Source organism: Pocillopora damicornis, chromosome 6 (genome assembly GCF_964200805.1).
Source record: "Pocillopora damicornis chromosome 6, jaPocDami1.2, whole genome shotgun sequence".
NCBI lineage: Eukaryota > Metazoa > Cnidaria > Anthozoa > Scleractinia > Pocilloporidae > Pocillopora > Pocillopora damicornis.
The window spans coordinates 23,573,080-23,596,945 of record NC_142675.1 but is presented as its reverse complement, the minus strand read 5'-3'; the positions used below and the strand labels follow the sequence as shown (position 1 = coordinate 23,596,945).

General features: G+C 38.0%; 4 protein-coding genes and 1 pseudogene across 5 annotated transcripts; all 5 read left to right on the top strand.

Annotated features, from left to right (window-relative positions):
- Nucleotides 1-3,607: 3,607 nt before the first annotated feature.
- LOC113682048 (uncharacterized) lies at nt 3,608-7,479 on the top strand. Its single transcript, XM_027199199.2, has 6 exons — nt 3,608-4,120; nt 4,798-4,844; nt 5,456-5,500; nt 5,864-5,917; nt 6,317-6,466; nt 6,817-7,479. Exons 1-6 carry the CDS (start codon nt 3,804-3,806, stop codon nt 7,290-7,292), a joined length of 1,089 nt encoding a protein of 362 aa, XP_027055000.2. The 5' UTR covers nt 3,608-3,803; the 3' UTR covers nt 7,293-7,479.
- A 1,702-nt stretch (nt 7,480-9,181) lies between these two features.
- LOC113682061 (L-rhamnose-binding lectin SML) lies at nt 9,182-12,436 on the top strand. Its single transcript, XM_089208598.1, has 7 exons — nt 9,182-9,372; nt 9,662-9,734; nt 10,188-10,490; nt 10,836-10,983; nt 11,237-11,388; nt 11,632-11,679; nt 12,236-12,436. Exons 1-6 carry the CDS (start codon nt 9,352-9,354, stop codon nt 11,670-11,672), a joined length of 738 nt encoding a protein of 245 aa, XP_089064724.1. The 5' UTR covers nt 9,182-9,351; the 3' UTR covers nt 11,673-11,679; nt 12,236-12,436.
- Nucleotides 12,437-13,450: 1,014 nt separating this feature from the next.
- On the top strand, nt 13,451-16,606 carry LOC113682047 (alpha-N-acetylgalactosamine-specific lectin). Its single transcript, XM_027199198.2, has 3 exons — nt 13,451-13,676; nt 14,393-14,776; nt 15,635-16,606. Exons 1-3 carry the CDS (start codon nt 13,580-13,582, stop codon nt 15,748-15,750), a joined length of 597 nt encoding a protein of 198 aa, XP_027054999.2. The 5' UTR covers nt 13,451-13,579; the 3' UTR covers nt 15,751-16,606.
- Nucleotides 16,607-17,710: 1,104 nt separating this feature from the next.
- Nucleotides 17,711-19,955, top strand: LOC113681941 (neuropeptide FF receptor 1-like). The gene has a single exon (XM_027199076.2). It carries the CDS (start codon nt 17,711-17,713, stop codon nt 18,761-18,763), a length of 1,053 nt encoding a protein of 350 aa, XP_027054877.1. The 3' UTR covers nt 18,764-19,955.
- Nucleotides 19,956-20,627: 672 nt separating this feature from the next.
- LOC113681976 (uncharacterized) lies at nt 20,628-23,681 on the top strand (annotated as a pseudogene). Its single transcript, XR_016187378.1, has 4 exons — nt 20,628-20,919; nt 21,382-21,873; nt 22,230-22,699; nt 23,177-23,681. The product of XR_016187378.1 is annotated as an uncharacterized LOC113681976 (transcript).
- The last annotated feature ends 185 nt before the right edge of the window (nt 23,682-23,866 follow it).

Here is a 23,866-nt window from a genome sequence, read left to right as displayed (position 1 = left end):
TTACATTTGTGCAACAGAGTTTTCTCACACAACTATCCATCTTGACGAAAGTCTCCACATGAAAGCTCCCATACTCTCGGCACCTACACGGCTGCCCCTCTTCAACCAACCGTTCTTCCTCTTCTTCATCTTCCAAACATGGGAGATACAACGGGGTCATATCGTCTTCGTCATAGACCAGTTCTGCTCCGCATTCAAGGGCAGTCAAAAGGTTTGAGTTGATGTCGCTTGAACAACGACCAGAAATCAACATACTTGTGGTTGCTTTATTCTTGGCTGTTTGGACGGGTGCTTTAGGATAATTTACAATTGGTCGGCTCGTCACCTTAGAGGCAGATCCCATTCGGCGATTTCGGGAAGGACGAGGGGCATTCTTGAGTTGCAGGCTTTCTGGGCTTGTCACGCCCGAATGACCGAATTTTACGGGTTTGGTTGTCTCATTAGCGCTTTTCAATTCAGATTTTGAGTCGTCGTTGAGAGAAACGGGGTTTTCCTTGACGGAGCATTCCTCCCTGGATTCCAAATCGAGCTTTACCACTTGTTTGCCCTTTTTCTCTTTTTTGGTGGGTTTCTTATCCACATCGGAAGTTTTCAATAAGGAATCAATGTCGTAAACTTGACCCACTATTATTAAAGTATCTTTGAAGAATTCCCTTAATGAGGGTCTCCATTTAACGAGCTCTTCAATGTCTCGTAGTGCTTTAGCTTGTGATAACATCTGCTCTTTAGCCGTGCCGTACGAAGGACCGGAATGAAACACTTGGTTGCTAACTGAATACCAACCATTGCTTGTCAAAAAAGCTTCCACTGACCTCTTTTTGTAGCCAAAGGTTTGATCTCTACTTGGAAATTTCGCCTTATCAGTTGTGTACTTGAAAAACACAGCAGCCATAGCTTGCTCCCAAAGTTACGCGATCAATCGCCAAACGTTTCTTGAGTGAATCGCCCTATCGAATTCCCACAGAAAAAGAATGTTGTCGACACTTCAATATGCCCTGTAATGTTAGGCTTTTCAGTTTCGTAATTTCTTGAAAATTACTGGCAGGGTTAAGTTTTCCCACGCTTCTTTGCTTCAGTTCACAGCATCTACACACTGTTGTAATCTACTGAAAACTTTCAAATTCACACACTCCCTTTTGTAACCTGCCCTTAACACTGAAGTTAAACAGCCAATTGGCTTTAAGTTACACAAGGGTGTAATTCATCTTTAACATAACATACAGGTTTTCTTTTCAAAAGTAAACATGAGACAATTAAAACCATCCTATGTTAGCAGACCACTTTGTTAATATATAATAAGTTGAATTTATTCTCCACTGAAGCGGTGAAACTAGTACTCAAACAATGCATTATTATCAAGTTAATAGTTTCATTGCAGTCAGCTGGGATGGTTTCTGTGCTCTAAAAACATTTTTTCGATAAATGATAGTCTTAGTTAATCTTTGAGTGTTCCTCTGCTTCCCTAATTCCCCATCACATAACACAAAAGAGGTGACTTTGAAGGGTGCGTACGTGTAGATCTAGTACCTGACGAACACACTTCTCATAAAGGTTGTAAAGATTAAAGAAAATTTACTCCAGAACGTTTTCCCCAGCACGTGTTGTTGATTATGACACGTTTTCTTCTCGTCGCTAAAACTTTTGATAAGACAAATGCGGCTTATTCTCTGTTATAGGCTAAATAAGTTCAAGATTACTCGATATCTGATGAGATCTCTTTCTTTTTGTCTCTAACACTGATCACCAGTCGTGGACAATTTCTCACCCAGAAATTTGTCGAAAATGTCGTTCCACTGAACCATTAGTGGGGCGAAAATTTTGCAACCGTACAATTTCATTTGACACAAGAAATTACTAACCATACTTTAATGATAAAATTTACATTATATGGTTTCTCATTTCCAAATTCGGTTTTGTGTCAACTGGTTGTTAATGCAGGTACATGAAGTTCCTGTACAGTTCCGATTCACGCAAACAATCCGCGCATCAAATTTGCGGGCTAAGTACAAATTTATTTTTTGGGAGCAATAACCGCTATCGTCAGAAATTGCCAACTTACGTTTAGATGAAGAAACAAACAGTACGTATCTGTCAAAATTGCATGAAAAAAAACCCGTGGAATTGGTTGTCTGAGTCACAGCTATTTGTAATAACCGTTGGTAAGTCAATATTTGTCGAATGTAATTCTAGAGTGCCCCTTTTTCGCTTTACTCCGCTTTTTAATTGGTTCTGAAGCTCCTGCCACCTCAACCAAATAAGTTGCAAAGAGTAACACCGATTGTGACCTAGTCACTTGCAATTTCCCGCTCTTCAGGTTGTTTTGATTCTGACTTTTCATTTGCTCCTTGTCATACTTTACTTCGCTCTGGTTGGCCGTTGTTACTACTTTTGTTGGATTTTATGAGACTCATTTGAAAAATGCTCAACACGTCCGAAGATACGATCTTCTTAAGGAAGGCAAACAGATAGTCTCATACCACTGCTCATGATGGCTCAGCTAGTGCGACCTGCTTCTTCTTTTTTTTTTTTGACAGAGACATGCATGTAAATGAAACCTTATTTCCGGTATATTAACCAAGCTCTTTACAGGTTTCGAATTACTCACTCTCATACTTCCCTCTGATGTACTGGTCAGCCGGAATCAGTACAGAGAAAACACGACAACTCAAGAATTCTTCCTCTTTCACCTGAAAGCCGATACTAGTAACCGCCAAGTGCTGAGTTTGTCATTCACTCGTTTACCGTTATGGAACAAGCTGCAGATGTAAACGTAAACCTTCCAAAAGTTTCCCGTCATGGAAATTAGGTTGTTTCGCGCTCTCTAGGTGATTTTGGGCCCAATCGTTTGTGTAATGTTTCTGTTTGTTTCATTGATCTCGGTGGAAAGGTGAATGGCGTCAGTTGAGAGCGAGCTGAAAGAAATTTCGAAAAAAGGTACTGAGCACAATTTGCCCGAAAATGAGAGGAAAGGATCGCTCAGCTGATATAGGCGAAATGCTGATTTAAAGGCCAATTTTTCAGATCTTACCAAGAGACTTGTTGCACTAGAGATCAGTTATCATGACTAAATGACGAATGCAGATTGCATGTTACCTGAATGTTACAGATTCATAATTATAAATAACTATAGCTTCATTAAATTCATTTACTACTTGGGAGTGCTGCTTCTCATTTTGACAACAGCGATTGTACTTTCGTTATGAAAATTGTCCTTTTAATTTATACTGTCATCACCTTTTAATGGAAAAAGAAAAGGTATAAATATTCATACATATTTTTGAATTGCAACATTTTTGAAAACGGGTGCATTATTATATATTCACTAATAAGCTAAACCAACACAAAAAGGAAAAAAGAGAAAGAAAGATGATGACAAGTCATACTACGCATACAACTGCAATTAAATCTAGAGAAAGATGAAAACAGTCACAAAAGACAGGTGAACTGTCTTAAATCGAGATATTTTAGGAACAGTGAATGACAAGCAACATATTTTAAAAAAACTAATGGCTTCGTTGAGGGACTCGATATTTTAGTTCAAAGTATGCACCGGCTTATCACAGATATCCCACGTGTGAAAATCTAAGACTCGCTGTACTTTGAGCTCAAGGAAGTGAACAAATGATCGATGTAAACGAAACCTACTTCCCCAAGTAATGAAGCATTTTTAAAGAATTAGGTTCGTCATCACGTACACTAATCATTCACTCGAGCCGACTTTAAGTCAAACAACTGGAGTAAGAATTCATTTTATCAGAACTTTGGTACACTGCCGTGTTTTTGTCGCTCGCTCATTTACCGTGATGGAGAAAATCCCAGATAAGGAACGAAAACCTGACCAACGTTATCCGTTGGCAAAACTAGCTAACCCTTTGCTCGTTGTGGTGATAGCGGGCCTGATTGCGTGTGTAATATTTCAATTCATTACCTTGGCCTCTACGGAAAGACGACTTAAGGAAGTTGAGAAAAAGCTGAATGAAATTTCAAAGAAACGTTCGGAGTACACCCAGTCTGAGATGGAGACAAACGGACTGCTAAGCTCCTCAAGACACAGGAGAAGTGCTAATCCTAAGACTAATTTGTCAGATCTCACCAAGAAACTTGTAGCACTGGAGAGCAGGTAAAGTGTGTTACATTATGGAGCAGGCTATTTCTTGAATGTAACTAAAGCTTGATTATAACGCTACCTCTGATGAAAGCATTTAAACGTAATGACGCCGATTTAATCTTGGAGTTGAACATTGATTTCGTTTACTGAGTCAAGGTACTGAAACACATATAAATAATAAACAGGAATATAAAAAATAACTCATGATAATGTCTCAATTGAGCTCAAGGTCTTTAAAGTACCTACGTGATTACCTCGCAAAATCATGAGTTATTATATTCGGTGAAATTACTGATCTCTCTAGGAATGCGCACAAATCACCGCCCGTTGCATCGCAGAAGTTGATTTAGCCACGTGTAAACAAAGATAGCGGATGTAATGAATATGTGTTCGCATCTTGTTAGTCTATACACATCACGTAAAGAGATACAAAATTACGTTTTCTCGGATGACCGTCACACAAGTATTCGCCCGAGAGTCAGCACTGACAACACGAAAAAGGGAAGAGGTGTTCCAGCACTGAACAATAAGGAAGGAGGAAATTAAAGATAGAAAGTACTAAAAGCGAAGGTTAAGAGAGGGTTTGTTCAATTATTGGGCCCCTTAGGGTCTCATCTCGTGAATAAATGAATGCTCATGGATATTAAATTTTAGATGCTCCAGATGTCCTTTAATTATCTCCTTTGCAGGACAGATAACCTTTTGAAAGAATTGCGTCTCAAGTCTTCCCTTGGAGGTGAATTAAGAATAATATGTGCTCATTGTTGCTATCATAAGTACTTTGATTGTTTGACAGTTATTTTTGCGACAGTATCTTTCAATAAACTTGAAACGTCTCTTCTTATCATCATATTTGATGACAACTTATTCACTTGTATGTACTTTTATTTGGCTTTTATCGTTTTTTCCTTCGTTTACAGCATGGTTGTTCTTCCTCTCTTCAAGGAACCAATGATTATTAAAAGTATTCAAATAATGTCTCAAAAAAGCCTGATAAAAATCGACGCCGATTGAAATTGTCAAAATGGCCAATGTCACACAAAATACACATGGCGTGATATTCTTCTAAATAACTTTAATCGAAAAACTTCTAGTCGAAAGATTTTCGATCAGTTCATATCATTTATTAAATGAATCAATTTTTTCGGATATATTGACTCCACAATCCACAGATCCATTTCCATGCTCAAGATGTTACGCAAATCAGTGTGGAATGAACAAACATTTGATTATTCCAGTAATTCTGTGCAATTTTGTCTTCCAAAATGATTATAGTGAATACTACGCAAATTACTTAAAATGTATGATCAAATGCGCTTTAAAATCTTCGCTTCAAAACTTTTTCAGGTCGAGACGGAAGAGATGGCATGTCAGGCTCCCCTGGACCTGCTGGTAATATAATTATGATATTATGCTGATAATAATGATACGAAAAAAGAATGAGATTCATGCATATGGAAATGCTGAAAGTGATAATGATAAACGCCAGAAAGTGATAATAATAAACGCCAGAAGAGAAAAAAAAAGGAAAAAAAAAAACAGAAAAGAAAGCAACAATACCTCTTATTCAGCAGTTAGCATGAATAAGATCACAATTTGTCTGGTGAATTGTCTCCTTACCAAAGAGACTTATCTCTCTTGCCGCGCATTGTCAGCAAAATAAGTCAATTTTCCCTTTTTCTTTTTATTACGACTTAAGTTTCAAATAAAAATAACTAAAGTGTATTATATCATATTATCAAAATCCATTTCCAGGACGGGATGGAAGAGAAGGATCCGCAGGACCGAGAGGACTTCCGGGACCAAAAGGTATTACCATGGAATTAAGGGTTGCGATCGGTTAACGTAAGATTTTCAGCTAAACGACTTCCTTGATTCCAAATTAAATTTAAAATTAACAAAATTAAAAAAAAACATTCTTTAAGGGAAACAAGCAGAATACATGACTCTAATTTGTTTTTAGCCTCTAGGGATGACGCAGTGCTAAGTTAAATTTTGCCTGGTTGGACAATTTTTCTTCATATTATGCTGAAGTAAGTCAAATTCCTCCGAAAGAAAAAAAATGAACAAAAGACATTAGCCTTATCAATCAAACCTACCGGTTTTATAATGTTGCCTAAAAGATGGAGATTTTCTAAACCAACACTAAGCGTCTTTATGGCTAATGTACCAAAGCATTACACGCTGATAACTTTGTATTTTGATGAGGTGACGTCGGCCGAACGGGAAGTACTGGACCCCAGGGACCTCCTGGCCCTCAAGGAAAAAAAGGACAAGAAGGATATGGGCTGTCAGGTGTCAGCTACAACCACTGGGGACGAAAGAACTGCTCTGGCGATGCAACTTTAGTGTACGGAGGTAGGGAGGAAAGAAACGTTGGTGACCCGAGGAATTCAAGTTGTTCTCGGATGTTGTCGGGATGTTGTTCTTGATTAAAAACCACCACTTTTCTCTCGTTGATATTATTTTAACAGATCAGTACACCCATGTAGAGACCCCAAATATTGTGCCATAAAAGGAAAAAAGGCAAAACAAATAAAAAAACAGGAGCAGCAGCAAAAAACAACAACAACAAAAACAGACAAGCAGGACGCACAAAACAACAAACAAACCATATCAAGTCTTAGGAAAAAACTATAAGTGTCTTTAAAACTGATATAAAGGCTGAAGCTAGCTCAAGGCTCTGTCTTTTTTTCATTTTTTGGTAGGATTTATGGGCAGTGGATATTATACACACGCTGGTGGCGGAACAAACTTCGTTTGTCTCACCGACAGCCCAATTTATGGAAAAGTCATTGGTGGCTTTCAAGGTACAGGAGCAATCTATGGCACCGAGTATGAAACCTCTGGGTTCCCAGGCCTTTCGAACCTAGCTCAGCATGACGCACCGTGCGCTGTGTGTTACGTCAGGAAACGTGGCTCCCAAATAATGATACCTGGAACAAATAAGTGCCCCTCGGGATGGACCAGAGAATACAAGGGGTATCTGATGAGCTCACACTATGACCACGCCCATCCCAGTGAATATGTATGCATTGACGAGGGTGCAGAGGCTGTGCCTGGAAGCCACAGAAACACAAATGGAGCCCTTTTGTATATGGTACAGGGAGATTGTGGACACGCCTTAACATGCGGACCGTACATCCATGGGCATGAACTGACGTGTGTTGTCTGCACAAAGTAATTTCGTCAAATTTAAAATGACAATGGCCATTGGAGAAAGCTGTAGCCTTTGGTCGTTCCTCCTGTTTTCTACATAAAACAATTTAAAATGAGTCAAACTCATCTTTTCTTTAACATGATACTTTAAAATAAACAATAGGGTCTTGATAAGATTTTTCATGGCAATAAAACTGGTTTGGTTAAGGTGATTTGTCCGATGATTGAAACCAATGGCCTGTTTGCAGTTTTTTCTATTTCATTTCATCGTACGGGAAGGTACGGCTACACGTAGGTTAGAACTATTTCAAGGGAGAGCTTGTTCATACTCTGCATACTGGAGCCGTGATACCTTCAAGTGAGACTCTTCAGCATCCCTCCCCTTCAGACAACCCACGGGCATTCGATTGTCTTCCGGTCCCAGTAGTGGAAAATTTGAACCTTACCTGGGTGGAGGGGGACATTTGAAGCGGAAGCGAAAAGTCTTTCCAGCGTAATACGCATGTTTTAATGAAGGTGCTTAAAGGTAAATAGTCTGCTTTCGTGACTGAATGGCATAGAAATACAATTTTCACATTTTAGAACGATGCTAACAAGCGGAAAAATTCTTTGATCGTTAGGCCTGTCCCGCTTGTGCTCGGCAACTTTTGGCGTTTGGAGTAGCATTTTGCATTTGGGAGCAACCCCTGGCAACCTCGAGCAACGTTTGTCCTTCTGAGCATTTTTTCAGCAATATCCAGGTTTAGAGCACATATTAAGCGCAAAAAACTCGACGATTTTATAGAAAACCTCTATTTATGCGAATTTCTTGAATATTGATCAACCTTTCGAACCATGAGTGGAGCTAATTTCGTTCAAGTGCCCATGTGTCAGTGTTCCGTTGGAAAATTGAGTACCCTTACATGACACCCATACGTGCGAGCAACTTTTTAAAGCTAAGTTTCAAGCCATGGTGGCAATTATTGTGAAGAACGAGAAGTAAAGCTTTTACTCAACGTTGATATAAAAATATCAAGAAATTTAGGTGGCAACTTTTGAAATTTAGGTAGCACTTTTTTAGATTTTTGGCAATTTTTCAGCAACGTTTTGACATTCCAGCGGGCAACTTTTTAGCTTTTTACAACACAGTCAGAACAGACCTATCGAGACGCATTGCATTGATCTACGCCTAATATTGAAATAAAACTTGCTGAAGCCTGCTCTAAACTTCAGAAGAAAGCCATTTCAAAGGAACGTAAAAGTTAAGTTTTCCAAGCTTTTGAAAAGCCAATTTTACTGTATGGATCAGGTACAGGGCCTCTAATTATTGCCGTGGATAAGAAGTTAATGTTTGGAGCGAAGACGTTCGTGTTTGGAGCGAAGAAGTTCTTGTTTGGAGCGAAGAAATTCATGTTTGAGTGGCACAGATTATGAGATGATTCAGAGGCGCCACTAATGGGAACATTCTATTGTGACCTGAAGAAAAGAGAAACCAACGTCAGAGATAGATGCTTCTCTAGACAATATTAGCGGAACGCTGTTAGTGAGCAGGAAGTTGCTCACAAGATAATACTATGCGCTCCTCCTCCTGTAAAACGAGGTAGTTGTGGCAGCTGGCTCAGACGCACATTTACCTACCAACACATAGAGGATCCGTTTAAGCAAAGACCAGCTCGTACGCGATTAGAGTCGTGACTGTATGAAGACCTTTTGCGATGGAAGTCTGAATGAGGTCGTCGTGATGATGATGACGATGACGATAGTAATGCTATGGGATTACTTAAAAAACAAGACTTTACGGGGGAATTCAATCGCCTTGCTTGGTGCTCTTTGTTTGGTATTAATATCCAAAAAAAATATTATAAGTTTGAGGAGTGGTCCTTTGATTGTCAGCTTAGCTGGTTGTCCTGCCATTGTTGTGCGGGTGTCCTTAACGAATAACTTGTTTTCTATTCATCGAGTGAGACACTTGTTGGGTGACAGAATAAATGATTCTTTTAAGAAAACGGGCGACATAATTTCAAAAAACAAAGAGCAGATTGAAGTGACTTTTGTTATTAAGCAGTTACATTATATATATTTTGTCGTATTGACAGCCAAAGGAGATGGTAGTCTCGAGAGAGAAGGTAAACGCATCAAGGTCTTACCCTTTTCATAGAATTCCAAATTTATATTTATGTTATCGTGGCTTCATGATCTGTTTTTGTTTTTGAGAGAAAATGGACACATGTAGCAAACACATTATTTCCTGCTTCGTAAATAATAGTCAGCAAGTATTTGTACAAAATCTTTTCGGGTAAGTTTATGAATCAAGCGAGTGTTCGACTGTAATTTCCTCATATTCTTTATGAAACATTTCTCCACTATCTCTTCTCTAACGCTCAACTTCACCATGATGTCTTACTTTTCTTTCAGATCAGTACATCTGCTGTTATTATTTTTGCGTTTTTGACGATTGCCATTGTCCACGAAGCAGAACTAGCAAGTGGTAATTGCCAAAATACTTGACAGATTTTATGGAACAATGCCTTAGTTTGTTTGTTGCTTGTGTTTTATTTTTTCCTAAATGTGAGTTCGTCAAAAGAAGGTTTATTATTTTATATCAAAAAGAAATTCACTATTGCTTTTATACTCTATGTAAACCAGCCCCGTTAATAAATGATTACAGCTTGAATTTCCAATGGCCATAAACTGTGTCGAGCTATTTTCGGTTTGTGAAACTTACGAAAACCTAAGAAAAAAATGCAATGCTCATGAATAGGAATCTCTCAGACTGAGTTACCCAGCTGTGAGAAAAAGTTTGGCTGACTCTCAGCAATTGTAAAGTTTCGTCATTTCATTGGCTATTTGTGAGCTTCCCTTTGCCTTACGCTCTCGTTGTAATGTAAATCTTAATAATCTGATTGTCATTCCTAATTTCTTCTTTCCTTTGCACTCAAAGAATTCTTCGTGGAGACCATATGCGATGGTGAACCGGCAAGGACTCTAACCTGCCCGAAGCAAAACGTCTTATCTACGATTTGGGCAAGTTATGGACGGCAGCATAATGACATCTGCATTGACGGTGAGCAGCTTATCAACGTCACTTGCAAAGTCGACTTTGACACCGTGTTGTCCATGGTGCAGGAGACTTGCGACGATTCTAATACCTGTGAGCTGGAGTCGAGCAAAGATGCGTATGGAGATCCTCCAGAATGCGCCGGAGTAAAGAAGTACTTACAAGTTTATTACCTCTGCAAGTCAGGTAAGGTGTTGGTGCCTCTGGTGCCGTCTCCATTAAACTAAATCAGGAAGTGCTAATCTGCCTAGTTCAGAGTTTTATCATTGTCGCAAAAGTGGAAATAAAACAAGGTGTGATTACAAAAGAAAAAAAACATTATTTGCTACTAAATGTTGTCACATATAGTAAGATTCTTGAAAAACTGAGCTCAATATAGAGCTGCTTATTCTATCCTTGGTGGTTTATAATCGAATCTTTTCTTTCTCAGTGTACTCTCCATAAAATATAGCTATTTTCCAGTCAGACAAGCTTTCCCCTCTCAGTGTTCATATATGTTTTTTTTTTTTTGCAATTGTTACACTTTTACAGAGATGATTAAAAAATCCATTTGCGAGTTCAATCCACCGGAAAATATTACATGTCCGGAGACACAAACTATACAAGTTGTCGATGCTAACTACGGAAGAACAGATAAATGGACATGCGGAGGACAACTAGCTGAAAACAACCAATGCAAGTAAGTGAATAAGTAAACAGCTTCACCAACATTGACAAACTAAGTCATTGAATCGTGGTAGTGCTAAAAATATGACAGCTCAGTGGCAGAAATAGATTAAGAAGGGTTTGTTAATCGAGACTTTGAAAACCGTCACTTTTAGTCTCCCATATAAACTTTCTATCTCGTTGTTTTCCACCTCCCTGATTTTTCTCTTTGGTTTAATTCTTTGTTGTTTCTTGTCATTTTCCTTCCATCTTTAATTTTTCTGCAGGTCTCCAAAGTCAGATCAGATGGTGAAAAAAAAATGCAATGGTCAAAACGTTTGTGAACTCGAAGCGTCCAATGAAGCATTTGGAAATCCTTGTGGAAAGACACACAAGTACCTTCAAGTGGATTATCATTGTCAAGCAGGAAAAACCATAAGTAAGGCAACTTATTAATTACCGAGGATCGAAATGAGGAACGAACCTGTAAGAAGGCCGTCAATCAGTTTAAGAGTTGGACTTAGGTTGAGCCATCAGACAACCCAGGGACCTGAGGTTCCCATATTTTTGTCTTTCTTAGTTAAGAGTTTTTTTGTCTGTTAAGTTCAAAGCAGAAAATGAATGATTGAATGAATTGAAAAAAAAATGGATTTAACAATGGTGGAATTTTCTTTTTCTTTAGTAAAAAACGCGGAAGAAATGGCTAAAAGTTTTTCAATTTAAAAATGAGGTAAGGAGTTATGTCAAGGACATCGTTATTGATTCTCTCAAGCTTGTTTAAAACTCCGAAAACCATGGACACCTGAGACATCTCAAAATGTGAACGTACTGAAGATAACGAGCCATTCCACATGGTAACGGCAACTACTTTTTGGTTTGTTTTTTGCTTACATGTCCTGATCTCCCATGTGCATGACTGGTCTTTGTAACCCAAACACTCCAGGCCCGTGTTTGGTGTTCATGGTTTCCAGAGTTTCCTCGTAACGGCGGAGCTCGAGTATGATATACCACCTACTGGTGCCTAAACCATTGGACTCTTCCCCCTATCAAGCACATTGCACTTGCGTTTGGGAGGCAGCTGAGGGTTTCCTGATGGGCAGCCCAAGTACACGAAAGTAAAGTATGGAAGCAATATAAATGACTAGAAACACGCAAAAAACTAATGAGACTTTTTCTCTGCCATTCTATAATTGCAAGTTCGAGCAAGAGTTGAACAGACTGTTACGGTTAAATCAGTTTGCTTTATTTTATGCAGAAATTCTTTTCACTGTTTGTTGCATCCACAGAAGAAGAGATGAGAAAGTCTGACGCAAATGGAGAACACAGAACAGAGTACCCAAACTATTAAATGATAACATCAAAGGACACACTCGAGCATGGTTGTGCTAGCGATCTTTTTTATGAATATTTCACAGAAGTAGCATTGATTCTGAACTGCTATGAGAGAAATGGAAGCAATATTAAATAAAAGAAACCCAAAGCAAAAACAGATTAAATTGCAGCACATCCTTGAGAGACCATAAGAGACTTGAGCACGAAGGCGGATTTTCGCATTGTAACCCATTGGGCAAGCTTATGACTTTATTTTGCGCTTTTTGGCTTCTTCTACAAAATTTAATATAATATCACTCCACAAATAATTTTTTTTCAGCTTTAACTTTCGTAAATACAACTGGTTGTATCGGTGAATAACCAGGCAAGCTCATAATATCGGCTAACTTTCTCTTTCCTCGCATGCTTTACGCCAGAAAACTTTTGTATCATATGACAACAGATGCAAAATTGTCCATACTGTTTCTGATCCTAATTTAAGTCGTACTTTTCCGATGTTGTTTCAAATCCTTGAAATGAAACCTTTAGAGGGATGGGTAAAAATGTACAAGCAAGCGGAAGGTACAAGTAAGAATGAAAATAATTCAACTCATCACTGGTTAAAGCTTTTTGTTACAGCTCAGCTCACTTTTAGTATGATAACGATGTTTCGCCACTTTGATTAATATGACAGAGACGACGATTGAAATGCAAAAGCAAAAAAAAAAAAAAAAAAAAAAAACATTGAGGACGTGTTGTTGAAATTGTTATTTTTCTGGAATGGAATAAATTCACTTACGGGTAAGATTCTGAACCCCAAAAATATGCATGCTTCTTGACATTATATTGTAACATAACGTTATGAGAAATACACTACTGTCATTTTCTCCGAATTAGGAAAACCTTGCATGCAACTCACAGTGACAGTTGCAATATTTTTATCCGGTTGTCAGTCCAGTTGGGGAACCTTTCGTCCTATTTATGAGAGTCTCTGAGTTTAGTTTGGCACTGAACAATTTTATTGCTTTTTCATTAGCATTACAATTTTTTTAAAAAGAATTTTATGAAAGAGCGGCTTGAATTTAGACATCTGAGTGTCAAATATTGCAAAAAGCATGGCAAACACAGTTTTTATCAAGTTTATTACTCCGTGCGCAGAGATTTAATGTAAGCGGCTTTATTGAGCAAACATTGGTAATGAAAAAAGAGTCAGTCACTTTGACCTTCACGTTCGGACGGAGAGGAGCACGAAATAGAAGAATATGATCTCTTTAAGGTGAAGACTGAGAGAGAAGGAATTGAAACAATCTTTGGCGGGGATGTTTTATCCTAGGCCAACTCTTTCGTTGTACAAGTTTTGGGTTTTACTGGCCTGTCCCACTTTGTCATTGGTTTTTGGGTGTTCTGATCAACTGGGTAAGTGTATTATAATGGTATATGACTCGGCCCATTCAAGGATTTCCAAGAATTATGATTTAAGTCGAAATATAGTTAAAAAAGAATGAGGTCGTTCATGTATTACAACTTAATCAGTACACGATTCGATGCTAAAGAAATTTTAATTTGTGCTCGGTCATGTTAGATGTTCAAATCTTCTCTTGTTTAATAAAAAAAAAATTTATGTATCCGCCTATCGCCAAAATAGATGTGATACCTTTCACGTTAATCAGGTTAGGTCATCAACCAACCACTTCATAAAGGAAAATTTTCACCTTGCACTAAACAGCTCCTTGCAAAAATTTAAGCCTGGCGTCCAAATTTTTGCATCACCACAGTGATTGCCATGATCATTTCGACTCACCTATTCACTTAGTGTGACAAAAAAAACTAATCAATGTTCCTTTTTTCCTAGATTTTTTAAGAAACCAGCCGTGAGATTGTCGCATTATCTATTATTATTTGTCATTCTAAAATATCCTTCGTCCTCTTCTTCGAATCCATTCCTTTCGAGACCTCGCGCTCAAAGATGTAGTCACATCACGTGATTAGCAAATCCATCGAGCGAGACTGTATTCCGGGGATGGTAGTAGGGAGAACAACTCTTCCCAATCCGATCAACGCTGATCGATCGAAATATTTACCTTTTATTCACGTTCCATAAAATTAAGTTAAATTGAATTGCATTTCATTAGATTCTGAAGCTTGTGGAATTGGATGGAAGTTTTTTAACACATCCTGCTACAAAATATCCAGTCGCTCGAAAACATGGGAGGAAGGTCTGGCGGATTGTAATTCTATGAATGCGGATCTTGTTGTGATAAAAAGCCAAGAGGAAATGGATTTTATTTATAGTTTATCTGTAAAGCCTCTGCAGTCCGGGAGCGCTTGGATCGGGCTTAATTTTAAAGGTGGCTCATTTCTTTGGATTGATGGTACTAAAGTGACGTATAGAAATTGGAATATCGGGGAGCCAAACAACATCAAGGGCGTTGAACACTGTGTGGAGACTTTGGTAAACAGCGGCAAGTGGAACGATATCGCCTGCTCTGTTAAGAGACCGTATGTATGCAAAAGAGGTGAATAAAAGTTTGATTACATCCCCAATTGGACGACACGAATTCCTGTTACAATTAAATATTAAGAACTCTGACAAAATTTGCAAAAAAAACTAGCGATTGGTTATACGTTCTCCTAAAAGGAAAAAAACCGTTAACTTAGCGAAATGCACCAAGAGAGCGCCTGCACATGACGCATACTGTTTAATTACACTGGCATGACGCCTACACTGCCCAATCACCTTCCAATCGGCGAGCATGAAGCATACGCTGTCATGTTGGTGCTCAAATTGTGGTGGAGATAGCCAACCACGTCCGTGAATTTGTTACATTTTTGATAAATAATGGCAATAGGACTGAGTGGAGTCCATGGTAATTTAGTATCCACTGAGTCGATAACGTAAATTGACCACCGTAAAGAGTTTAAGGCATTAGCCCTTTATCAGCTCTAACGAGTTGTTTATTACGAGTATGATTACAGACAGAATTGGACGACGCGAAGTCTTGTAACCAATTAATCAAAACTATGACAAAATTTGAGAAAGAAACTAGATATCGGTCATACGTCTTCGTGAAAAAAAAAAACAAAAACAAAAACAAAACAGCTGACTCGGCGAAATGCGCGACTGTACATTATGTTCACTTACACAGGCATGACGTGTCAACTGTCCATTACACTGTCCAATTACAAGCATCACGCGTAAACTGTCCTATTGGTGCCCAAATCGGCTTGTGATAACCAATCACGTTCGAGAATTTTGTCATAGTTTTGATTATTTGTAATATGAACTACTTATAAAACGGACTGAACAGCCATGATACTTTCCCCTTTATAAAAACCTATTGCTTCCATTGCTACTCTCAAATTTTAACCAACAGCTGGTCATCTGATTCGTCCATCAAGATTCATGTCTGCCGAACTCGACAACAGGGATCACGCTCTTATAGATCAGGCATTTGAAGAATATTTCGTCGCTAACGTCACAGAGTGCTAAAAGAGGTGCCTGTCCCGAGATAAATGCTTTTCTTTCAACTACGAGTACTTTGGAGCAGTATGGAAAAAGTGTGAACTAAACAACTCTACAAGGGCCTGGACACGAGATAAATATCTTTGGAGGCATGGTTTTATCTACTATGATTAGCTTTTGCCTTTCTTTCCATTTTTGAGCTTTGTTATTCATCTATGTCTTTATTCATTAATTTACTCACTTATTTGTTTAACTTTCATTTCACATGAGAATTATTTGATGCCAAAAAAGGTTCCTTGAGCCGAATGAAAAATCTATGAACATGTTATCTGATCAATTTGATTGCCGTTGCTAGTTGATTATCAAATCCGAGTCCTTTTAATCTAACAGATCAAATTCCTTTTAACTTTAATTTATTTCGGCTTGACATAAATGTACTTTTCTCTTTTCAAAGAGCGGACAACATTTAAATCATTCTGAGTTTGCCATGAATTTCTTCAAAATTATCTGAGATGGAATCAGACCATGACAACCCATGCTGACGTCACGAACCGCCATCTGACTGTAAACCAATCTTCTCGGTTTCTAAATCTTTTTTCGTAACTTTTCTCCGCCCGGAAATTTATATAAGTATGTTTAGAAAGACGTAAATAAAGAGAAATAAAGAGACAACGAGACCCGAAAGAGAATTAAAATGAGAAAACAAAATCAACATGTAGATATAAAAACGTCGAGTAAACTTATATCAAGATCCGGACTGTAATAATTTATAAAAGAATAACTTGTCACTCGGCGATGTAATCTCGTTTTTTATTTCTCTTTCAAGTCTCCTCCACGTAAACTTTAAATGTAAATGAAAGGCAAATAAATAAAAAAATTTAAGTTTGACCATGTAACTTTGTAATCGTTTGACCAGTTATTGAAATGAATAAATAAATAATAATATTTTCTTCGACTTTAGGAAACAAAAGAAATTAAATTTCGCTAAGTAATACAAACAAAAATCATTCCTCAAGCGAGGCCAGGATTCTCATGTACAGTCCTAATTCAAAAAAGCAATCTTCTCTGCAAGACAACTATGTCAACATTTGCGGAGGAGGTGCAGATAATTAAAAAGCGTTCAATTTGCGAACGTCAAATGAAAATCCTTAAAGCTTGCTGGATAGGGAGACGAGATGCTTCCAAGCTTTGTGAAACTTAATTTATCTGCTCCTGATTTAGCCACGTTGTCCGCAGTTGCAGAAAATTAAAGATAAAAGTCGTTACTGTAAATTTTTAATTTTGGAATGTTTTGACTAATACGCACTGCGCGGCAGGAAGCATGAAAATTAATCAAGTTTCTGTTTGCAAAATGAAGTTGTTTTGCTATCACATTTTAAAAAGGATGGCAGGTGAGGTCCAACTTATCAAAGAAAAATGAGGTGTTTTGAATAAAGATTCTCGATATAGGTTACACATCAGGTTTAGCATTTTCGCATGGTTGCCGAACCCACAACTAAAATCTTTCAGCGAGAATCAGAAGCTTTATCTTCAGTGCCCCAATACATATAGAATTTTTGCTGTGTCAATTTTCTGAACTTTCATTTTAAAGGTAAGTTTATTTGAAGTATATTTGAGCAGTTAATGATTTCGGAAGCAGCGCATGCAATCGTGCTTCACCATTTCAATCGGCTTTGAATAACATTCAAACTGACTTTTTTTTTTAGTCGAAAATAATTTGACTTCTGAAGAGGTATAGTGCTCTGTATAAATCGACCAGAAGAAAGACAGAATGAATTGCTACATTTCCATATAAAAAGGATATTGAGAAAGAGTAACATGCAATACCTTAAGTAAAATAATGACAAAAAAAAAATAGGAAAAAAGTTCAAACTACGAAAATAGGTTTAAGCTAATGGTTGATTTTTCCTACTGTGAGACTCTCTTTCTTCCACAGCATATCGGAACATCAGCTTGACGAGGCAGGATTTAATTGAATCCGTGGAGTATGGGAAACAGCACCGACGAATCGTCTCCGTCGCTTCCTATGTTTCCATTTTACCTGAGGGTTTTGAAGTTGAGTTTATACGTCATAATTTTCGTTATAAGCCTGGTCGCAAACAGTCTTGTTTGCATCGTCATTTTGAGACGTAAAAAAATGAAGACAGTCACAAATTATTTCATTCTTAACTTAGCCATCGCTGATCTGACGCTGAACTGTTTTTGCATCCCATTTGATATACCAGTACAAGAATTGAACTCTATCTGGCCGTACGGTTCAATCATGTGTAAAATATTGTACCCCATACAAACACTGTTGCTCTTCGCCTCTGTGAATACTCTAACAGCAGTAAGCCTGGCTAGGCAAAGGGCCATTGTATATCCTATGAAGAGGCAGCTGACCAAATCTGGCGCTAAAATAATCATAATTGGATTGTGGCTGTTTGCCTCCATTCCCGTTATTCCGTATTTTCAAGCGTTACGATTTAATCCAGAGCTCCACATCTGTGAGGAGAGCTGGAACGACTCCACCTCCACCAAAGTGTACACTTCAGTCATCTTCTTCTTCCAGTATCTCCTGCCATTCTGTATAATGTTCACTGCATATTTTAGCATCAGCCAAGAATTGAAAAGAAGAGCGGAGAATGGCAACCAGTCTATGAAAGATGTTCAGGAGTTGGAGGCCCGGAAAGTAGTACGCATGCTGAAGGTGGTGACGACGCTGTTCGCTATGAGTGTACTGCCAAACAACGTCATGTGGCTCTGGCTGGATTATGGAGACGCTGAGAGGAAATGCAAATATTTTTGGGAGTTGATCGCCTTCACAAATATTCTAATATTTTCCAACAGCGCTGCCAATCCTATATGTTACACCATCTTAAATGAAAATTATCGACAGGAAATATCGAGGTTAATTGCATGTAGATCATGCAAACTCCGGGACATGCTGGGAAAAAAGGAAAACAAAGCTGTCAGTAAGCAACTATCCATTGAAGAAGCTAAGAAAAGATCATCCACCGTGTCATCTTATGTTATGAATAAATTTCTTCTTGACAACTAGAACCAGCTGCAGGTAGTCAATATTGCCTCAGCTCAATTAAAGACATTTCCCGGCAGACATCCTGTCAGGCAATGATTATAATGTTTCATGGTAGCGCTTGCTACTCATCTCGTCTTGCTATTACGATTTTAAAGATCAGGACGATTCCGGGAGTAATGTGCAATCTTAATTATAATGAGTACCAGTACTAGTATTTGAATACAAAAGCAGATAGATGCGTTTTGATCAGTCTTGTTGGTTTAATTCGTTAAGTTGATATGCTTTGTAAGAGTACCGCTGATCAGAATAACATTAGACACAGTTTCTCCAGCCATGTGCGTTTCAAGTTTTTCGTTGGATTTCATGGCCGTCTTGTATAAGTATGACCATCTGTATACTATGTGTGGATTGTTTTAGTTGTTGTTGTCACGTAGTAAACAATGGTTTTATGGACGCGTACGAGTCATTGAGTAATGCTGTAGCAAGCCATTAAAGGTTTGTTTGGCAGGATAAACGAATCAAACGAAGATAATGTTCGAGAAAGAGACAAGTTTTCTTTAACTTCAAAAGTCTCTTTCATGTTCTCGAACATTCGAATTAATTATTTAATTAAATACAAACCTGCTGGTTTGTATTTGTAGAGTCCATATTTTATGTATCTTTACATTATCATGCATTTAAAGTAAGAGGAATAACGATAAGCACGAGATACTAAGTTTCAAAATTAAAAAAAAAGTAAATAAAAAGGTATCAAAAATAATTCTTCAAATTCAAACAGTAGCTCAACGTAGATATAATACTCTCGACAATCTGTCGTGTTTACCCCTTAATGTTTACACCAGTTGTCTGAGCATAAGATTCTAGATTTTTTTAAACACCGATTCTGATCATAAATAGTCCATCTGTCATTAATTAATAACGTTTTTGTGAATTTTGTCTGCAAAAAGAAGCCACGGGTTTCTAAAAGCAATGTCAGGTTTCTATGGTTCCAGTATCTTGTACCAATGGCCAACAGCTTCAGGCATGAACAATGGCTTGAAACAACAAACAAGGCCTATATCACACAATTTTTCTTCTGTAGGTACAGATGTTCAGAATGTTGTTAGCGTTTTCAGTTGCAAGTCGGCCTTTACACCTTGAATGTTATATGGGTGTCACTGATACAAACATTGTTAAACTCATGTATTCAGATAATTAAAACCACCTCTCGAACTAGAGCGAGTTTTCCGAGTCACTGTCAGTTTTTTCAGAGCAAGTAGGCAGAAGTTAAGTTTTAATTCGTCCCCTTGACAGAAACTAACGGGGATGTGAAGCAAAATCAATTTGGATACACGAAATTCGGCTGAAATTTGAGAGTTCCTGTCCTTGGCTCTAATTAGAGGGTCTCTATGGGGTGATGGCTTTTACGGCAACGTGTAAAATTTTGGCCATTTTATGGCTAACGGTTAATTTCTTTCCGTCGCGGTTTACAGGAATTTTTTTACAGTTTACTATCTTTAGCTTTTTTTACGACTAACAGCAATTAACAATCTTATAATAACGGTTGAAATTTCTCAACTCTTATGCCCAACAGAAAATTTTTTTTTGTCGTTTTGCGACTACTACTGAATCCCACCGAGACTTTCTTACTGGAGATTTTATGTCCCTAAATAAATATTTTGATTAATGTGCCTAAAATGCAGCTGTCGTAAATGGTGGCCTTCTTGTGCATCATCAAAACGACTCTGCTTACCGTGATGTTAATTGAAGATTTATCATGTGAGTATATTAGATAGCAAATTATAATTCCCGAAGAAGTATTGGGGTTTGCTCTAAAAAAACTCACCGGTGAGTCTAATCCCTTTCCTTTGGCGGTATGCTTGTTTTGACTCAGTAGCGGGCATCAATGAATGCTTCACATCTAATCATCTTTCATATTTTTTTCCTCACAATCCAGGTTAAAAATAAGCCTTTATTTCACAGGATATCCTCGCCACATTCTTTGATCAAGTATTACGTCGTAGTGATTGGATCTGGTTATGGGACATCCATCGCCGCAAGCCGCTGCGCACGCGCTGGTCAATCAGAGTGCGTTCTGGAACGAGGCAAGGAGTGGTTACCAGGTGATTTTCCTGAGACTTTCAGAAAAGCACCAGAACATGCACAAGTCAATTTTGGTGGCAAGGGAAGAAAATTAGGTATGGCTCATAATCAGCTCAGAGAGAAAATAAGTGTTTTTTAAAAAAGAAATTGCGAGCTGTCTATAAACACAAGTCAAACGAGAGTATAAAGATCGATTTAAAATGCTATAATATTGTTGATCTTGAAGACAATAACTTCGTAAAAAGTCAGAACTTTCTTATGGTAAATCTATTTCACGATAACAATCACGGTTATTCTCACTGCAGTGTTCTGCAATTTTGTTTTGCCAAATTACCTTGGGTCTTAAAGGATAAGGTACTTTCAAGCAATTTCCACGTACAAAGAGCCTGAAAGAAATAACGTCTGCACAATGTCAGTTGTGACAGTGTTTAGGGTTTACGAATTATAATCTGAAGAGACTTCCTCTGCACATTAATTGCGTTATTATTGATAAAGTTACACATACTCAGTGCAAAGAAAGCTCTCCCCAACAGATGCTAGTCTCGACTAATTTCTAGGTCAGCCCTCTGATTTACACGAACTGATCGTCACTGATGACCTGGCAGTGGTTCAAGGGTGCGGTCTTGGTGGGGGTTCTCTGGTGAATGCCAATGTGGGACTGGAAGCGGAGCCTGGGGTGTTCCAGGATCCGGTATGGCTAGAAGAACTAAGGTACGACGTGGATCAGTTATTGACAATCGATCAGCAGCACTTTGTTGATATAATAAAACCAACGCCATACCCTGACAATTACCCACCCCTTAAAAAACCTTGACCGAATGAGGGATGGATTAAGCAAGATTGATATCGAGGACTTTGATAAGGTGCTTTACAAGACATCTCTTTACGTCACGTTCAAGGACACGCCATCGAATCACGTTGGTATCCCCAAACCTAAATGCACAGCGTGCGGGAATTGTTTTTCAGGCTGCAATGTGGGAACTAAAAACACATTGAATTTTAATTACCTGCCTGATGCGAAGGCTCACGGAGCAGAGATATTTGTGGAGGTAATTTAACTGATCTCTTTAAAAGGAGATCAAGAAAGGTTTTCATTGTAGGGTAAACAAGTCGATATCACGCCTTCACTTACCTTGTGTAGATGCTCATAACTAATAAGAAATGATTTATAGAAAATGCTATCTTTTGCTTAATATGGTGTCTTGGCTTTTTCGGTCCCATGATTTTTCTGTGTCGTTAGGAATATCGTTTAAAATCGAATAACTTTATAACACTCCAGGTATTCTAAGGTAAACAGATATGGTTTCAATCAAAGTAGAAAATATCAAGATACCGTGTTTGCGTAGTCTGTACTCTCAAATTAATCTTCTACATTCCATTTTTTTTTCTTTGAAGGTATATAGAGGTAGTATCTATTCACAAGGCTCATAACTTCACTGATTGGATCGTCAGTTACAAGAGGCAGGCTCCTGGAAGTTTCGATCTAGAAGAACGGTGAGTCTGTGCAACCTACGTAATTCTAGGTGCAGGTGCGTTAGGTTCTACCAAATTCTTCAGCGCTCAAAGGAACGTGGTTTGGACGTATCCGATGAAATTAGCAAAAGGTTCTCCACCGACGGAGACGCGGTTGAATTAAAAAATGGAGGCAAAAAAGCAAATTCTCTTGGGGTTGAGACCCGCAAAATGGCGTCTGTCTGACCCCAGGACCAACAATTACTTCAATTATGGACTTCCGAAAAGTGAATAACGACAATTTTGGAAAAAACATAATCATCAAAGATGGCATACCGGCCTCAAGTCTTTCTGAGATGTTTGCATTTGGTGTAAGTTTTGCCGCAAGGATGACCGGGGAAGATAAATCTCCTTCAACTGAACGCTCGAGAAAGCATTTCAGGTAATGCATTACGTAGCAACCAAGGCGTCGATAAGTACAGCATACATTTCAAGTTAAAAGTTCCTCCGATGTACCTCCTGAGAATTTCAAAACATCTACAGCTGCTATATCAAATGATACAGAAGTAGAATTTTTGAGGCCACCAAAAGATAATGTTCCAAAAGTCTGACGAACATTCTACCAATTAGTTCAGTGTTCTGTTGTTTTTTGATGAGTCTAGAGTACTGTTGCTAATTATAAAGATTGATGCGTTCTGTGTAATTGTTAAAGGGGCGTGTACACAAAAAATACAAACTATTGGACTAGAATCTCGAGCTTAGAAATCCCTACATGATCACATGATCATGATCAAAGTACTCGATTAAAAAATATTTAAATCGCGAGCAAACAACAACTGAAAATGTGTATAAGAGTTAACACTTACATCTTTTACCTTTGGGATCAATGAAAACAATCAGAATTTGTCTTTATTCGTCAGGAACTTCAAGGCAAAGGAATCAACAACACCCTCTCTCTTCTTAGTATGAGTCATGACAGTGCATTTGGGGAAATTTCTTTCGACAAAAAAAATCGATGACATTGATATAACATGGGACAGAGTTGGATAAGAGAGCAACTTCAAGAAGATTGACCAGAAACTGCAAAAAGTAGTACATGGTCTTGGTGGAACATATGTGAGGAATCCAATGTGGTCAGAAACATTGGGTAAAGGAGTCATCTCCGTGCATCCCTTGGATGGCTGTTCCATGGGTGAATCTGGCAGAATTAACAATAATTTAGTGTTAACTCAATCACTGAGAGTCGTCTTCATTTAGTCGCTTTTATAGCTAAACTTCACATCAGTGACACAAAGGGATCACCCCAGTTTTAATAAACATTTGAAAATTTGGAACATGAAGCGGCTGTTTTAACTCCAAAAAAACATTTATGCATAACTGTGCACTGTATGCGAGAGGTGTTCAATTGTCATGAAACAATAAGTTGCTAACATGTCGCAATCTTTGTTACAAATGTTTGAATTTATCATACTGTGGTAAGTAATTCTTGATTCTTGATAAAGCAAAATCTTAAATAAGATAGAGAATTAAAAATAAAAATTAAATGTAGAATATAGAAAATATTTTATTGACCTAACTTGTTTGGTCAAG

Excerpts from the sequence above, each read along its gene's own strand:
- LOC113682048 (XM_027199199.2), top strand. The coding sequence starts at position 3,804 with ATGGAGAAAATCCCAGATAAGGAACGAAAACCTGACCAACGTTATCCG. Across the intron at positions 4,121-4,797 it reads CTTGTAGCACTGGAGAGCAG|GACAGATAACCTTTTGAAAG; the intron begins GTAAAGTGTGTT and ends TCTCCTTTGCAG. Across the intron at positions 5,501-5,863 it reads AGGCTCCCCTGGACCTGCTG|GACGGGATGGAAGAGAAGGA; the intron begins GTAATATAATTA and ends ATCCATTTCCAG.
- LOC113682047 (XM_027199198.2), top strand. The coding sequence starts at position 13,580 with ATGTTTTATCCTAGGCCAACTCTTTCGTTGTACAAGTTTTGGGTTTTA. Across the intron at positions 13,677-14,392 it reads TGGGTGTTCTGATCAACTGG|ATTCTGAAGCTTGTGGAATT; the intron begins GTAAGTGTATTA and ends GCATTTCATTAG. Across the intron at positions 14,777-15,634 it reads ACCGTATGTATGCAAAAGAG|CTGGTCATCTGATTCGTCCA; the intron begins GTGAATAAAAGT and ends TTTAACCAACAG.
- LOC113681941 (XM_027199076.2), top strand. The coding sequence starts at position 17,711 with ATGGGAAACAGCACCGACGAATCGTCTCCGTCGCTTCCTATGTTTCCA.
- LOC113682061 (XM_089208598.1), top strand. The coding sequence starts at position 9,352 with ATGGTAGTCTCGAGAGAGAAG. Across the intron at positions 10,491-10,835 it reads TTATTACCTCTGCAAGTCAG|AGATGATTAAAAAATCCATT; the intron begins GTAAGGTGTTGG and ends ACACTTTTACAG. Across the intron at positions 10,984-11,236 it reads GCTGAAAACAACCAATGCAA|GTCTCCAAAGTCAGATCAGA; the intron begins GTAAGTGAATAA and ends ATTTTTCTGCAG.